Source organism: Melopsittacus undulatus, chromosome 4, assembly GCF_012275295.1.
Source record: "Melopsittacus undulatus isolate bMelUnd1 chromosome 4, bMelUnd1.mat.Z, whole genome shotgun sequence".
In the NCBI taxonomy this organism is placed as follows: Eukaryota; Metazoa; Chordata; class Aves; order Psittaciformes; family Psittaculidae; genus Melopsittacus; species Melopsittacus undulatus.
In genome coordinates this window covers 81,498,183-81,515,239 of record NC_047530.1, presented here as the reverse complement: position 1 = coordinate 81,515,239, position 17,057 = coordinate 81,498,183, and the positions used below count along the sequence as shown (strand labels likewise).

General features: G+C 36.9%; 1 protein-coding gene across 1 annotated transcript in view; it reads left to right on the top strand.

Annotated features, from left to right (window-relative positions):
* CCDC93 (coiled-coil domain containing 93) overlaps nt 1-14,768 on the top strand; it is a 50,049-nt gene extending 35,281 nt beyond the window's left edge. Inside the window, exons 17-23 of the mRNA XM_005153775.3 lie at nt 953-1,024; nt 1,285-1,393; nt 4,513-4,595; nt 6,950-6,987; nt 8,449-8,533; nt 12,087-12,200; nt 13,624-14,768. Coding sequence (XP_005153832.2) covers nt 953-1,024; nt 1,285-1,393; nt 4,513-4,595; nt 6,950-6,987; nt 8,449-8,533; nt 12,087-12,200; nt 13,624-13,677 — 555 coding nt within the window. The 3' untranslated portion in view covers nt 13,678-14,768. The remainder of the gene's footprint in view (nt 1-952; nt 1,025-1,284; nt 1,394-4,512; nt 4,596-6,949; nt 6,988-8,448; nt 8,534-12,086; nt 12,201-13,623) is intronic.
* Nucleotides 14,769-17,057: the final 2,289 nt, after the last annotated feature.

Here is a 17,057-nt window from a genome sequence, read left to right as displayed (position 1 = left end):
GTAGAAATACAGTAGACTGAAAATAGCTGTAGTATTCTTTGTTGTTCTTGCAGAATCCGTGGGCTAACTTAGAGATGCTTTTGTGTCTTCTTTATAGTACCAGAGAAGGAAATCTCTGGATATTGTGTTAAGAGCAGTGCATATCTCTGAGAAAAACAGGTCTTCCTCAGAAAGCATGTTTGTTTTGGTTGATTTTTTTTTTAAATGTGAATTTGTTTGAAGGATGAAAGCACAAGTTTTCAGTGGCTCAGTACATTGCATTCCGTGAGTAACTGGCAGAGATTAGGCTTTAACACAAGTGCATCCATCCTGATGCCAACGAATAATGCACAGAAAAGGAAAAGCTAGAATGACTTGTATTTTCAGTGTGTAAACATTTGATACATCAATGCCTCTGAGATGAGGTAGGTTACAGGTAGAAAACAGATTTTCATGCTGTTCTTCTGAACACAGAATGAAAAATTAAAATGTAAACCTAAGTCTTAAACATAATCTTTTTCTTGATTAAAAATTTAAGTCCACAATCAAAGAAATCTACAATACATGTCAGAGGGTTTATATTATGTCCTGGACCTTGTTTGTCCTTAACTCCCCTACTGAATCGGAGTATAAACATTCAGACAAGGAGTATGGGCAATCTGGTGATATATATCTTAATTTAAAGCGTGACTGTTGTAAAACAGTGGAAAAATCATTAACAGACCTTAACAACTAAAATATCAAAGGCTTAAAAGCCAGCAAAATGCACTTGTTTACAGTAAAAGATGTCAGGTTTTTCAAGCAGATTATGAATCATTGTTTAAAAAAAATATAAGAGCAAACGGTGGTGTTATTGTGGGAGCCATTAAATGGGAAGTGGACAAATACAGAAAATAAACCCAGTCTGTGTGGTTTTGCACTGCAGCCCTCATGCTACTGTAATTCACAGTTGTTTTGGGTTCTTAAATTCTAGGAGCCGAATAAGATTATAGAACAGCAGTACAAAACTGAGAAAGAAAAGCTTCAAAAGATCCGTCTGTTACTGGTGAGTAACTCTTCATAAATTTGCTTGTTCAAAATTATTGACATTTTCTTACCTTGTCACTTCTAATCCTACTTTTTGTTGGGGTTTTTCTTTTTTTAAAAATTTTTCTTTCACAAATCAGTTACGAAAGAAATTGAGTCTCTGCCAATGCTTTTTTAAATTAATTATTTAGTAACACAATATTGCTGGGGGGGCTTCATCCATTTTAAGAAGAGAACAAGAATAGGCTTTGTTTTCTCCCTTCCTAACTTTCTATTCAGGCAAGAAGAAACAGAGAAATAGCCATTTTGCAGCGCAAGATTGATGAAGTACCCAGCCGAGCTGAGCTAACACAGTATCAGAAGAGATTTATTGAACTTTACAGTCAGGGTATGTATATCTAGCAGGAACATCCTGCTAAAAGCTAAAGCCCTGAAAGGAGGGCAATTGCATTTTTAAGCATATAACATATAACAACAGCGCTTGCTAACTCTGTGATCTCTTAAGGACCTTTTAGTATTCATGTTACACACCCTATTTTCAAGGTTTTATAAACTGGCTAGAAGAATTTTATTGAGCGTGAAACTTGATGCACAGGATCTCTGGAGTGAATTTTGTCTGCAACAGGTTCAGTCACTTTGGATAATGTGTTTTTCGAAAGTCCTTAATTCACCATGTACAAATGAGGTTGCAGTAAATTTTAGGTGTGTTTAATTAATAGCTCTTAACATTAGATTGCTTGCATTGTTTTCACTGACGTGAGATATCTGGTTCTGAACCAAACTGTGTCAAAATAAATATCCTGCAATATCTTGGTAGGATTAGACTACAAATTGTCTTTAACTTTTTTTTATGATGTTATAAACAGGTAAATGTGCTCAGTTGAACTTTTGGATAGGTATGCTGTGCACTTGCTGTGCATAGATAGTATGGAGCATACAAACCAAATAAAATTTGGGAGTTATTCCATTAAATTGGTAACAGACCGGTATATTTACCAGTCTATATTTGATGTAGCTTTCATATTAGCATAAGCTAAAATAAGTTTCTATCAAGAAGAATTAGCTAGTGTTCTAAAGATATTTTGCATTTATTTAATGTGTGTGAACCAAGCTCTTGAAGGTTGAGCAGTTCTGAAATTTTTATCTAAATTTGATGCAAATCCTTTGCCCTGATGAAGCATCTCTGGTGACATAATCATGTGGTATCTTCTATGTGTTATCTGATTCAATGCATGGAATAGATGTACTTCTTTAGTGAGTACAAATCCAGTACTTCCTTCCCCTCACTTTGCTTTTTGTGTACTGTGCAGTTTATTTAATCAAGTCCAGCTATAAAGACAACTTTGTCTTGCATTAAATTTTCTACAGGTTTTCTCTGTCATGTCAAGGTGACTTCAGACAAATAATCTATGCTCAAAGCATCTGCCTGCTTGGAAGATGTGGGCTTCATTTGTATATGAAGAAAGATTAAGATTGAAGAGACTTAGGAAGCTTTGTAGATCTAAGATGCTTTGAATTTTATGGGACTTTGTTTTCTATAGTACAAAATATGTGTAGTTACTTATCATAACACACTGCTCAGTTGTAGCCAGGAACTTGAATGTAGAAGCTAACCTTTTGGAAAAATGACCTGAAAACCTCTAGCAAGTCTGCCTGTGAATTGTGGTATTTTTAGAAGCTTTTCATTCAGCCAGATTCAGGTGATATTTGGAGTTGCCAAACCCTGGTATTTTTGAACTTTGATCTAAGGGGTGTTGGGACAAGGCAGTCTTCAGTGATTCCTTCCAGTCTCAGTGATTTGTGATTCTGTAATAAAATTTCCTGCTTTGTTTTTGACCAAACTGAATATCTTTCCTTCAGAACATTAAGCTGGGGTTTCAAGAGAATCAGTGAGCCCTATGGCTCCTTTTTCCTCTTCTTTCTTTGCCTGTCTTACCTTATGTGGGCTGTGGTGTGTGCCCGCAAGGCTCTATAAAATGGTACAACTTTCTAACCCAGTAGAAGTCTTGAAAAGTTTTCTTCTGTGTTGGTATGTGGAATCCACTCATAAAAGATGTGTGACTACCAGAGCTGCTGCCAGAAAGTGAAGAGCTGCAAGAAGGAAATGATTAGAGAAACCTATCTTCCAGTCCTGCAAAAACCAAACTAATAGAGCACAGCAGAAGTAAGCCTGTTGGAGATCCTTGTATTCGTGCAGTTCTTCTAAAAGCAGCTTTATTTCAGCATTTGGAAAATCTTTGTGGAATGTGCTGAACAGCCCTTACAATTAGTAAGCCTGTTCCAGGTTTTCCTGAATTCTTCAGTGCTTTCGGGCTCCCAGTACTCAGTATGTTTCTTGAGGCTACAGCATGTGTAGAATATGTGTCACAATCATCCTGTAGCAATGAGAAAGCTCTTTGGTCCCCAACATCTCATTACTGCAGAAGCAGCAGTCACTAAAACATTCAGCTTTGTGCTGTGGGTTGCTGTTGGGCTTCAGCTGGAGAACAGAATTATTCAAATCAAAAATTGATATTTCTTACAAAATCTGTATGTTCAGTGATGATGTGATGTGGGAGGGGAGGTCACGCTGTCTAAATGCTTCCATTCAAGAGCTTAATATAGCAAATCAGTTCAGTAAAGGTTTTATCTAAAGATGGGAACTTGTTAGCTTTCAGAGTTTAATGTAATAAGAAGCATGGTTTCACTCAGGTTTATCGTTTCTAACCCATACCTTTTTTTCCAGTTTTAGGATTCTACACAGTGCTTTAATATATTAGCCATAACAATTTTTGCCAACTCTCCTTCTCTGTTAAACTCTTCCCTTGGGAATCACAAATATTTTAGATTTCCTTAGGCATTGAAGAACCAAAAAATAGATGAGCACTTTGCATATCTGTATATCAGTCATCATCTTGTAGGCCCAAAAGGGATGCATGTCTGAGCTTTACCTTCCCCAGTGAGCTGTGACCAACCTCTGCTATAATCACCTAAACCAGAAAGTACTAGAAAAGAAAGCATTATTTAATTCTAAATTGTAAGAAGAGGGAAAAAAAAAGCTTTAAAGTAGAAAGAGCTTTCTTGGGCATCTTGCACATGATTACCTTGAAATATATAAGACAATGCACTTTCTTTCCACACAGTGCTATCAGATTATCTGTTTCCTGTCTGTCCCTGCTCAGCCTGTACCTCTCCACCACAGTGGACAAGCTATGTGTGGGCAGCTGTTGGCAGCACGGCGGGCTGTATGGTATAAGAATAAAGCATATGAAAGAAGGGTGAACAGACAGTGTCAAGAAAGCACAGCTGGTAGTGCCAATGTGTATTCTGTCTGTGGTGTTCTCATAAAATCTGATAGCTGCAAACCGTGCTGGAGGTTTAAATGCACAGGGAATATCATTCCAGGATGTATTAAAGTGTGCCATTATTGATAGCGGAAAGTATGTTATGTAAAGCTGACAAAGTATTCTTACAGATTTCATTTCACCTCATGCTCTTTTATTGTTCTACCTTTGTTTTTGTTTGCAGTCTCAGCAACGCACAAAGAAACGAAGCAGTTCTTTACTCTTTATAATACACTGGATGATAAAAAAGTATATTTGGAAAAGGAGGTAAGAAAATGTTAATCACTGTTTCCTAAATATCTAGTTCTAGTTTCTCATCCCTGTGCAAGAGTGGGTTGAGTAATGGCTGCCAGGAGTCCTAGCAAATGCCTTACCGAAGTCTGTAAGAAGATTATCACATTCTTTGTTTTCCTTGTGGTCTTTCATTGGTTTTATTTTCTTATTTGGAATAGTGAAATGTATTCATAATACAGCAAGTTGCAGATAAAAATGTACCAGATTTAAAATACTACATTGAGTAGCAGCTATTAAATTAATCTGACTTTAATTTCTCCCTGAGGTTAGTTTTATGCAGATTTTTTTTTTGAGGGCAAGCTTGCAAATTTATAAAGCATACAAAGATTGTTTTTGTAATGGCACATAAAAAACAGTGAACAGAATAAAGAGCAGATGTATTTCATTGTTGTATAAGTTGGGAATATTCTTGCAAATACAATTCAGTGTCTTGGGAGTAGGGGGTGTTTGCGTTTTCCCCATTTCCAGGCTTTACTTACATGAATATAGTTTTAAAAGACAAATAAGTTAAGAGTTTTTTTAGCCTGATGTCAATCACAAGAGAGTTTTCTGAATGTCTTCGGAAGCAGCCTTTTTTTAGAAATAGAATCTAGTGGAAGTTTCCTTGGTTTGCTTTCAATATTAGAACAAAGTTTCAGCAAGTAAATATTGTCTATTAATGTAAAAAAGATGCCTTTGGCATGAGTGCCTCACAGAGATTTCTGGAATATGCTTGTGCTTTTTCTTGTTTTGTTGTTGGTTTTGGGGTTTTTTTCCCTTTCTCCTCACAAACCCAACCCTTTCATAAAATACTCTGAGCATAATTGCTTTAAAATAACAGTAGTGGGAACTGTTACACAGTGAAATTTTGGCTACAAAGGTTAGTTCTGGCATGAAAGGTCTTTTGAGTACGCTTCGTATTTTAATCATACTTTGTGATTAATATTTAAAATACTTTTAAACTTTTTTTCATAATGCCTTTGACTTGGGGTTTATACACTGATTTTACTGTCTGTAATATAACACATCAGCACTCTTACTGTACAATAGCTGTGCATTATTACTTTTCATTACTTAAATTTTTTTGCTGTATAAACTATAATTATATTCTTAAACTCACTTATTGGAAGTATCTTGAGGCAGGGATGTGGACTTGGCAAATATTGATGAGTCATGCAATAATTTCTTTCCTCCAAGTAACAGGAATTTTTAAGCATTTTGGCTGCTTTGGAGTCTATTCAAAATTTCTGTTTGAATTTTTCAAAGTAAGGTCAAGAAGAATTGCAGTTTCTGCCATGCACATGCTTACCACTGTCTCATTCAGATGGAAGAGAGATTTTGATTTGGGAGAGATCAATTTAGCTTTCCATAGCAGTGGAGCAAGTTATTCTGACTGCAGAGCTCTGGTTTGTTTAGTACAGAGCACTTTAAAATATTCATCAAAGGGAGAAACTGCTTGGAAAGTTTAACCACAGGAGACTTGCAAGAAAATATTCAAAGCCAAGAGGCAGAATCACATTAATTGCTACTTGGTGAATTTTAGTACTCTCAGCAATATAGATAAAGCACGAAAAAAATCAAAGGTGGTTCCATAGAATATATTCTACGTATACTTTAATTAGGTGGGTGAGTTTATACTGAGAGCAACGAAATATACCCGATGCCTGTTACAAATTTCTATTTCTGTCTTGATTCAATGCAAAGTTAGTATAAGAGAAGCCATGCATGCAAAATGCCATTCTGTACTTGTTAGTATTTCGTCTTTTAACAGCCTGTAAAATGCATATAAGTAAAGTAAGTAATAATGCATGGCTGTTTGTGGAAACCTGTAAAACTCATCTGCACGATGAAAGCAGTGCAGGAATTCACCTCCTGTTCTGCAGAACTTGGTGAGTTTTTAGGGTAGTGTGTGGAGACACTGTTCCAGTCTCAGAAGCAGAAATAAGTTTTGGGGTTTTTTTTCTGTTGAGTTTTTTTGTTTGTTGGGGTTTTTTCCCTCATGTTTTAGGCTGATGATCTAAGTTGCATCTTCTCCTAATTTGTAGCTTTTTGACACAGCTGTGCTGCTAATAGCTTCAAAACTAGCATCTTCAGTACTGTTAAATACAATTTGAGTTACTTTTGGGCGGTGGGGAGTTACTCCTTATTGTGGTGGTTTGGTGGGATGACATGTGGAGTCGTTGACATGGTCTTTTGGTTTCTGTGCTGAAAGTAACTTTATGGTGATTTTCATACAGTTGTCTTCTTGCCAGGGGAATATATATGTAGTCAATTTTTTTAACTAAATTTCATTTTATTGTCCATGAAAAGTCATGCCAGAATGGACAAATTCTTCTTCTAATTCGCAGGTTAACTTACTGAATTCTATTCATGACAACTTTCATCAGTAAGTAATGGTTCTTTTTCTCTTGATAGTTGCAATGAGTTTGGAAAAATGGGAGTGGGCATGAGTTGTAGAGACAAAAAATTTGTTATAAGTTTTTATAAACTAGTTTATTAAACTAGTTTAACTAGTTTATACTAGTTAAACTAGTTTAATAAACTAGTTTATAAAATAGTTATATAGCTTAATACTGTTTAAGCCAATGTTTGGGGAATCATGGACTTGGAATTACCTAACTTTTATAGCCAACATATGTTTTTAATATCTGTCTCTTCAGTTGCAGTTGTGGAAAGAAATCATGTACTTGTAATTTTCCTGGCATTAATTTAAATATTTTTCTCTATTTGTGAAATTGTGGCTAGTACATTAGGTACAAAACATTAGACTCAGATATATTTTTAGACATGTTTCTTGTAAACTAATTCTGTATTTAAAGGTTTTGATGTAGTGTGAAGTCTTTAGGTAAAATTGTGGTTTCCTTGGAAGTTTGAACTGGAATATCAGTCTGCAGTGCAGCCAGTGTTTATTTTTCTCTGGGGGATTTTGACTTAAAAAACAGTCCGGTATGAATTTTGGGGAGAGTCACGGGGGAGGGGATGCCCATTTAATAGTTTTAAACAAATCTTCCTGTTACATCATTTTGTAATTCTGTTGTGAAATTCTAAGCTTCTTTTTTGTTCGTTGCTTGATTTTTGTTTTGTTATCCCCAGAGTAATTATCTCTTTACTTACTTCTATCCTACTGCTTCCTTCTGTGTTTAGTCAGAATTTTTTACTTTGATTTCTTTTTCCTGATTGTGATGTGCAAAACTTTTAATTACGAGAAAACCCAGGAATTGAGTATTTCAGATCTTTTCCTTTGCAGCAAGGATTGTAGATCTGTGTTGCTCAGTGATGAGGTCCTTTTGATTCTGTCCAGGCAGAAGAAACAGATACTGTAATTGACACCTGGGTTTTGGATTTTTTGTTGGGTGGGTGGGTATGTGGGCATTGTATTTTCTTTCATCATTTTTAGCCTGTTTGAGAGATGTTACAAGTCTAAAATTACTTCTGGGCTTTCCCTATTAGGGCATGAAATTATTTTTTTTAGAATATTTGCCTGTCTTCTAGTCATCTGCACCCCTTAATAGTCACAACAGCTGGTTTTAAAAGCTTGTGCTTTTGGATAGCTCATAGCAGTTTATTTCTGTACAACACATGAGGGAAAGGAACAGATATGAACTGACAGGAAGAACACTTGTGATGAACTCTGAAGTCTCCCTTTCCATCTCTTTGATAGTTTATACCAGCTGAAGAGCTGCAGTGCTATCCAAAATCAGTGATTAAAAAGGTGAATTTTTTACCTAGAACGCTAAACAATGTGAATTCTTGGACATGGCTAAATGCGTAAGACAACTGTAGGTGAGACACGTCCCACATCTCTGTCAGTTGTTACCTTTCTTTTTTTTTTTTTTCCCCTCTCCAGAGCAATGTCATCTTCTGGTTCTCGGGAGCAGTTTTTACGGCAGATGGAGCAGATTGTAGAAGGCATCAAACAGAATCGAATGAAGGTCAGAAACTTCACACTTTCTATGCTAAAACCTGGGAATTATTTCAGAAAAGCCTCTTGGATACCTGTGCATGGAGAAGTCCATTATGTGAGCTGCAAATTAAGAAAACAAATAACAAGTAGTATTTCTTTTCACATTCGTAAGAAACTTCTCCTCACTAATGTTACTGACTAGAATAGAGCAGAGGTATCATTAACGTTTCTCTCCTGACAGGAAGCTTCATTATTGGCAGTGTAGTGATTTAGATGTTTGAAACAGCTGTATGTCACTGAAGTCAATGAGAATTCTTCCATTTGGATTTCATGGGGACAGTCAGACCTGTATCTCAGGTACAGCTCCCCAGGCAGGTGGAGCTGATTGAAGCTGCTTGCAGCTGCTGAAGAGAGTCAGCAGCACCTAACAAGATTCCCAGCCATCAGCTTGCTTTGTGCCAGTTGCAGCACTCATCTGACACCTTGTTGAATCCACTCAGGGTTTTGGTTTTTTTTTGGTGTTTTTTTGTTGTTGTTGGGTTTATTTTTTTATTGTTTTTAACCTGATTTAGAAAAGGCTTAGCACGTGTGTGGTGTCCGTATAGCAAGTGAAAGGTGTTTGTGTGGGAGTGGAGCCCCAGTGCTCACTCAAAGGTGGCAAAACTGCCTTTGGTAACATTTGGGAGCTATTTTGTAAAAGCACAGCCTCAGTGGACTTCTGTTGTTGCTTGGGGCAATGCAAGCATGAGGTCCAGCATCGGCTTCAAGTAAAGCTGTCCACAGGCTTATTTGCATACAATGAATTGGCTCAAGTACTTCTTGGTAATGATAGTTACTAACCTGTGGTTCTGGGCAACCTGATCTAGTTGAAGATGTCCCTGTTCATTGCAAGGGGTTGGGCTAGATGATCTTTGAAGGTCCCTTCCAACCCAAACTATACTGTGATTCTGTGATTGTGTTGTTTTACTCTTTTATATTCATATGCGAATATATTGATATTTTCCTAAGTCACATAAAATGGCTCTGAGATTCCTTTCTCTGTAGAGCCACAAGATTCTTGGTAGTGGATTATAGCTGTTCTTTATTTGAGTTCAAATGGAAGTATGATAAACTGTGAATCAGCAGAGTATGTACTGAAAGTGCAGCCTGTCCAGGTATTGGGCTGTTTTATCTCAACAGCTAAACAAAAATTTCAAGTATCCAAGTATGATAAACATTTGTATATAAAAAAAAACAGAATGGGGTGCAGCTCAAACTGTAATAAAGCTTTTGCACTAATAAACTACTCTAAAAATGTATGTTGTACACTGTAGACCTCTGTTTGAAGAAGTGGCTAGTTCATTGCCATTTTTTGCAGTGAATTATTTTTATTTGTTTGACCTCTTATTTTCAGAGAGGACAAAATGACAGCAAAAAGGATAGCAATACTGGTGGTTGTATGTGTGGATCATCTTTCTGTCTTCAGTGCTGTTAACATAATGACTGGCTTGGCATCAAACTGAGGTTATGAAAATAGAACAGTGCAGTTTTGACTAGTGAAGATGAGCTTCACTATGAGATGATTATACATCTTTGTTTTGGAAGAATGACATTATTTTAATGGCTGCAGCAAACAACTACTCCAAATTGAAACTGTCCAGGAGTTTGGTATTTTGTCTTCTGTCTTGTCCTTGTTACATGCAGAGAAATTTGTAACAGCCAAGCAAGTGTACGGAGTGACAGAAGACTTAGAGGTCTGCTGTGACTGACTTCATTTTCTTGCAATTGAACTCTTCAGTCTTTTTAAGTCCATGAAATCATTCTAGACTCTCTTAACATATTCTCAAATATATTAATATATCAAATAAAAAAACTGCTTGTACAGATAAGAGAGAGGGAAATGGATGGGAGCTGTCTTGTCAGAAGGCTCATTATTTTCAGGGGAAATACAATTCAGCATCTCTGATGGTTGCTGAAAGCCATGGCAGCTCACTTCAGTTGTGCCTCATTCCTGCACTGGCAGTTTAGTCACTGGCATATTGTGGGAGGTCAAAAGTGACATTTCATTCCTAGGTGCAGGCATTTGGGTCAGCAGGAGATGGCAGTGACAACTAATTGAGAAAAACATTTTCTGAATGTAAAAGCTAAGTTTATCTCAACTGAGAGGAAAAAAAGAAAATTGTTAGTGATGGAGTAGATAATCATTCACTACCTTCTGATGTTGATTTCTCAGTGAAGATACTGACAATAAATGGATGCTCAAAAAATTTTAACAATTCACATGATTCCTTGGGGAACAGCTCTACAGCAGAAGGCATGGTTTTCTTTTCTTTGCCTAGGCTGTTGGATGACTTTTTCAATAGACTAGACACTGCAAGGGTTATTCATCCCCATCATGGTTTAGTCTTACCTATTCAGCTTTTATCTGCTGTGCATTTGAAGTGCTCACAGTATATCCACTTTGTTTTCTGTACGGCCCTGAAGACCATACACCTTCTACCCAAAATTTCAGTTTGCAAAGCCCATAATATGTAATTGCATCGTAAAACAGGCCTAAGGAGAAATCAGACATACTTGCTACTGAGGACAAGGAACTTGTGAACAAGCATTTCAGTGTAATAACAGATATTCATGAGACTTGCTGAGGACAGAGTAGGACAGTTTCCTTTATGAGGAGTATGTTGGGAGATGTGTGAGTCATGCATAAAGGAAGCAATTTATCAAAGAATAGTAATAGGGCCTTATCTCTAAACAAAATCTAGGTCCTAGGTGTTCTAGCAATGTTGGGCTTTAGGGGATTCTTACAGGTTTTAGAATTGCATTTTTCCCTATCAAAATTTAGGAGGTGAAAGCTTGTCAGAGTATGCAAAAATAATTTTGGGGGAGAGGAATACAGCAGGGCTCATTTTTATGTGGTTGTGCCTTAGCACTGGATGGAGAGAAAATTTAACTCTCCAGACGAGCACCAAACTTATCTGTGATGCTGTGATGGAAGAACTTCATTAGAACTATCCCTGAGAGAAGGCAGTCTATTCTAGAGTAAGAACCAATCCCCTTCACATTTAGGACTGAAGTTATGTTTGTCACAATGTTGACACAGAAAAAAGAAAAGAGTTTTCTTATGAGTGGGTCTTGAGCAAGAACAGCATTGCATAGGAAGGCAAAGATGTCCCTGCCCTCCTCGTTTGATACAACTAGCAACTAACCAAAACAAGATCTGTTCATCAGGAATCTTTTTTTTTTTTTAATTGTTTTGGTTGTTTGGGAGTTTTTGTTAATAATTTCACTGTGTCATCGTTGCAATAAGCTTGTTCAGTGAGCAGGATTCCTGGCTTGCAGAGATGTGAGCTGTAGTTTAACTCTGAATACTACCCTTAGTACCACTGGTACTGAGACTTCAGTGTTAGCTTTTTAATTTAAAAGCTGGCCTAAATGTTCATTGCATTTAAAGCACGAGCCAGGGTTATCACTTATGAAGCACCTGTCTCCCATTGTTTAGCATAGGTAATTGTTCCTTATATAGCATATATATATATGTGTGTGTGTGTATATTCCTTTTACAATGTATACAATGATCTCTTATCTGTCCTGTGTATCAACAGATGGAAAAGAAGAAACAAGAAAACAAAATGCGAAGAGACCAGTTGAATGATGAATATTTAGAGCTTCTAGAGAAACAGAGGCTTTACTTTAAAACAGTGAAAGAATTTAAAGAGGTAAGAACATTTTTGCTGAAGTAAACTGTCAGGTGTTCAGTGACCCATTTTTGGCTTGACTTGTGCATTAGTATATGCACAAGATTCCCTGACACAGTGCTTACTGCACCATGTTCACAGTGTCTCTTGGTGGTAATCTCCACATCCTTCTTGGACTCTTGAATTTGATTCTGGAAATTCTTTTTTCATTGATAGATTAGCCTACTCCTCCATGGTACAGGGGAAGGAACATTTGTTATAAAGCAAGCTATATATTTAGGTTTCCAAATGGAATCTTTTGAAAATCTACAGGCAGTTAGGTATTGAAGCAAAGGGGGTTGTGGAAATGCATGTGAATAAGGGAGGGAATCCAGAGTCTCAGTAGTTATAAATGCCTTTAGGAATTGACCTTGTTTTCTAACCACTCTGAAAGCCATGTTTAACACTTCGTTAATTTAGCCTTTTCCAAGCTTTTCATCATAATGTGTTTCTCTTACTTATTATCTCCATGATAATAAGTGACAAAGTAATGCTGCCAAGCAAAATAGTCATTTGGTTTCAGCTTTTAGAGGAAAAACATCTTTTTTAATTTGTCCTGCTTTGTGCTGAGACTGTTCCTTTCTGTTTTGGATGATATACTCTAGGGCATACGTTCAGCTAATATTCAGCTCTTCCGACAGAATTTTACATCGTAGTTGCAGAAGTTAGGTGGATTTTGGGTTTTTGTTTTGTTTTTAAAATTGATTTTTTTCTGCTGCCTTGGGAAGTAACTTCTACTCAACCTTGCTATCCTTAAAAATAAATGAAGTTGCTGTTGTGGAATTGAAACCAGGTGGCATGTACTATGTAAATATATTTCTTGACCTAGAGTTCTGCCCTTAACATTGATGTTTTTGCAAACTGTCTTGTGATGTTCCAGATCAGCTAAAAGTAATCTTTGTTTCAGATTAATTTAATTTGTAAGTAAAAAGATCTGCTTTAGTTGCTTGTAGCAACTTTACTGTGAGTGAGGGTGGTGAGACACTGGAACAGGTTGCCCAGAGAACCTGTGGCTGCCCCATCCCTGGCAGTGTTCAAGGCCAGGCTGGACAGGGCTTTGAGCAACCTGGTCTACTGGAAGGGATCTCTGCCCATGGCAGGGGTTTGGAACGAGATGATCTTTAAGGTCCCTTCCAACCCAAACCATTCTGTAGTCCTATGAACTTCAGATGAATGGACAAGCAGCATTCCATTTGGCTTGAATGTCTAAAAAATGTTTATCGAATGAAAGTTTAATGAATATTACCATTTGAATGCCATTATAGATTAATCAGAATTATTTTCAGCTCATCAGCCACTCCAGACTACTTGGAGATCACCCAAAATAAAAGATTTGTTTTGCTGATGTGAAGATGTAACTAGTAAAGAGTGACTGCCTCCTTATCTGTTTGATTTCTGTTAACAGGAATGCCGTAAGAATGAAATTCTGCTGTCCAAGCTGAAAGCCAGTTCTTCCTGAAGAACTTCAGCTGGTGAAGTTTCTAGATGATTGTTCAGTCCATTGAATCTCTTTTGTGAGGTGACAGTTATAACTGCAATGTAGATATATATAGATATATATATAAAATATATATATATACACAGCTATAAAAGTGGGTTTTTTTCCAGTATGTATTCAGTTTTACATGCCTTCATCACTGGCTGTATTCTTTGTTATTGCCTCCACTGCACAGTAAAGAGTTAATGCAGTACAGCAAAATAGAAATATTGTCTAATTTTATTTATTTGGATTTGGGTTTGGGTTTTTTTTTCCCCCAGTAAGAACAATGGGGATGTGTTTTACTTGGGTTTTAACACTGAATTAAGTCAAGATTCTACTGTGTAATATATCCAGTACCAACAAGCTGAGCGCTGCAGAGTGCAGCAGTTTGTTAATTTTGGCTAAAAAAATGCCACAAAATGGGATTCTTGAAACTTTCTTCACCAGCTAATGACTTCACATTGTTTTAGTTTACACTCTAGCCATAGATAAGATTCCAAGGGATAAAAAATAATTTCTAAAAAATGGAAACTTGCCTTGCATAATTCCTGGTGTAAAATTATAAATCTATATTTTTATAAAGTTTAGCTGTTGTATAAATTTCTTTGAAATTTCATTTTTATAGAGAGAGAGTGCACTTGTTAAATTAATAGCTCCAGGAAAAAACACCTTAATCACTAGGATTATCATTTTATGCCTGGCTGGAATAAAATCAGAGCCTGTGTCACCTGTAATATAGGAAGAAAAAGATTCAGACCTTCTGCTCCCATGAACTGATGTTCACCTTTGAAGACAACAACCTATTTACCCTGCTGAAGATTTGCTCTTGAAAGTTTAGAAACTTTGTGGAACACTTTCTGAAACATTTTTATATCTGTATATACAGTATTTTATAATTCAAACAGTTGCTTTTTGTACTTAACATCAGGATTTTGGACTGATTTCTTAATGTAAATCACATCTTCAGGACAAAGAAGACCCATGTTCTTTTTCACCAGTAACACTGATAACAGGGCTGTTTGGTTACTTTCTATGGCAGCAAATATAAAATAAAGAATGTTTGGAATCCAGTGACCTGCTATCGTATTTTTAAGGTGGAAGTTGCTTTGGAAGCTTTAACATGCTTTCTAATTAGCATTGAAAGATTAATTGTGTCAACATTCACTCATAAAGATGTTTTCATGTGTCCATGGAATTGGTAAAATTTTTTTTTTCTCCTTGGTAAGCTTGATGTTCTGGTATTTGGCACAAACTACCAAAGGAGGTCCCTGGAATGTTTTGTCTTCTGTAATTATCTGCTAAAGTTACAGTATTCTCAGTGGAAACCGGACAAGCTCGTCACACTGCAACATGTGGTTCCGCTCCTTAATACAACAGGAGGTTTGGTATTAGCACATGAATGTATGCAAACCCTTCGGCATTGAAAATGGAGAAGCACGGACATTTGTTAAGCCTTGCATAAGGAGATCGTTCTGTGCAGGTAGGATGCAGAGAGCTACCAGAACTGTGGTCAACTAGGTTCAACCCTCTCATAAACAAGACCATGGTTTTGTGGCATTCTGAAACACTTTTCCTGATCCTTCAGTACGAACAAAGAAAACCTTTCTACTCATCCAGCTTGTACCTTGCTCCCCCACACTTGTTAGTGACTGGATCTCTTTATTCAAAAAGTCAGTCTTCCTAGTTACTGAAATAGTGAAGGCAAAATTAGATGCCAAGCACCTTCAAGGAAGGAGAAAATTACATTCAGAGTTCCTCCAAAGAGGGACATTTGCACGAGTGCTACTTGCAGATTTTTTGTAGTCAGCTTTGATATTAAGAGACATTATGTCTACAAACTTTGCCCTCTAATACAAACTGTAATTCTCATTCTAACTTGTAAATTGAATAATTTAATTTTGGCACCCATATAACTTGTTTGTGAATTCAAGCTATGATGTGTTTGTATACCAGGCAGTTAAATAACTTGAATGTGCATATCAATTTGGGGTTTATTATTTTAATCAAAGGTGCTGTAGTATGAAGCAAAATCTCCTAGGTAGAGTAACTAACGAAACTGTGTGTAGAATAAATGGTGTGATTATTTGTTCAGTATAATATTAAACTTTATCCTTACCTGCTATAAACATACAGTACCCTGGAAACTTAGACATGAAATATCAAACATTAGATTCATTGCTTTGGCTGCGAGCTAGTGATTTTCACTAAGATATGAGTCTGGGATTTGTGAAGATCCAGTTATTACTTCTCATAGAAAATAAATCAGAATCCAGATGATAACTTACTGTAACAAGTCAGTTTTTTTTCTACAATAGGTGGAAATCCAGGGCAGGCAGATGCTACCTCTGCTCTCAGCCCCCACTGTGAAAATGAGAGGAAAGAGGCTGGAGAAGTATTAAACAGTTACATCAGCTGTTCCTTGCCTTCTGTCACAGATGGGGGGGGTGGGGGTGCCCTTTCTTCTGGTACCTGTGGTACCAAAATGAAAGAGACACTTCTGCTAACAGCCAGCTTCATTACTCATGTGTCATTTGATGGCTGTTAGGCTTAACTGCTGGATCAGGCTGTCCCCCATCGGTTGTAGTGTGGAGGAAAAAGTACATCATGCTATGGCTATCTGGGGAAGGTGGGTTTTGGGAACTGTATCCAAGATGCTCTGTTGCTATAAACTTGGCAGTCCTGTCAAGCAGAAAGAACTGAGTTAGTTTTGGCTTTCAGTAAAATGATGACAGCTCTTTGTTGAGGTGAAGGGCAGTGTCAGGAGGTAACTTCTAAGCAGAGTTCTCAGTGGTTATCTTCCTTTAAGTCAGTAAGCATCAGTGAAAACCATACATTTGCTGGAGATTCTAAGTCTTTTTGCATAGTTATTACATTATGTTTTTGATCTACAAAATTAAAAGCATTTTTAATGCCCACAGTTTGGTAACTGGAGCTGTGCAGCTGAAGCACTAGAATCTGGGGGTGTAGATGTACGTGTGGATGTAGTGTGCAAAGGACTATACAAACCTAGAGCAAGCAGAATCTGTCTTTATTCAGCAAGGGAGGAGCAAAGAGTTTCTCAGAATTTTACCTCAATATTGCTAGATTTCTTGTGACTGCTTAAAGAGAAAGATCTTGCCTTAAATTCATTTGGTGTAACCAGGCTTTGTAAAATAACACCTACAGGAGTTGTAGTAAAACTTTTTTATTATTTGATAGAGCCTGCTAAGAGCTTTAATTTGCATTTCAGTTAATGATTTTGACACGCTTGAATAGACTGCTGTAAAGTAAGGCTGCTCTCCAGATGCTGAGACAGTCTCTGAACTTAAGGCATACACTTACCTTTTAGACTGTGACACCTTTCTTTAAACACACTTCCA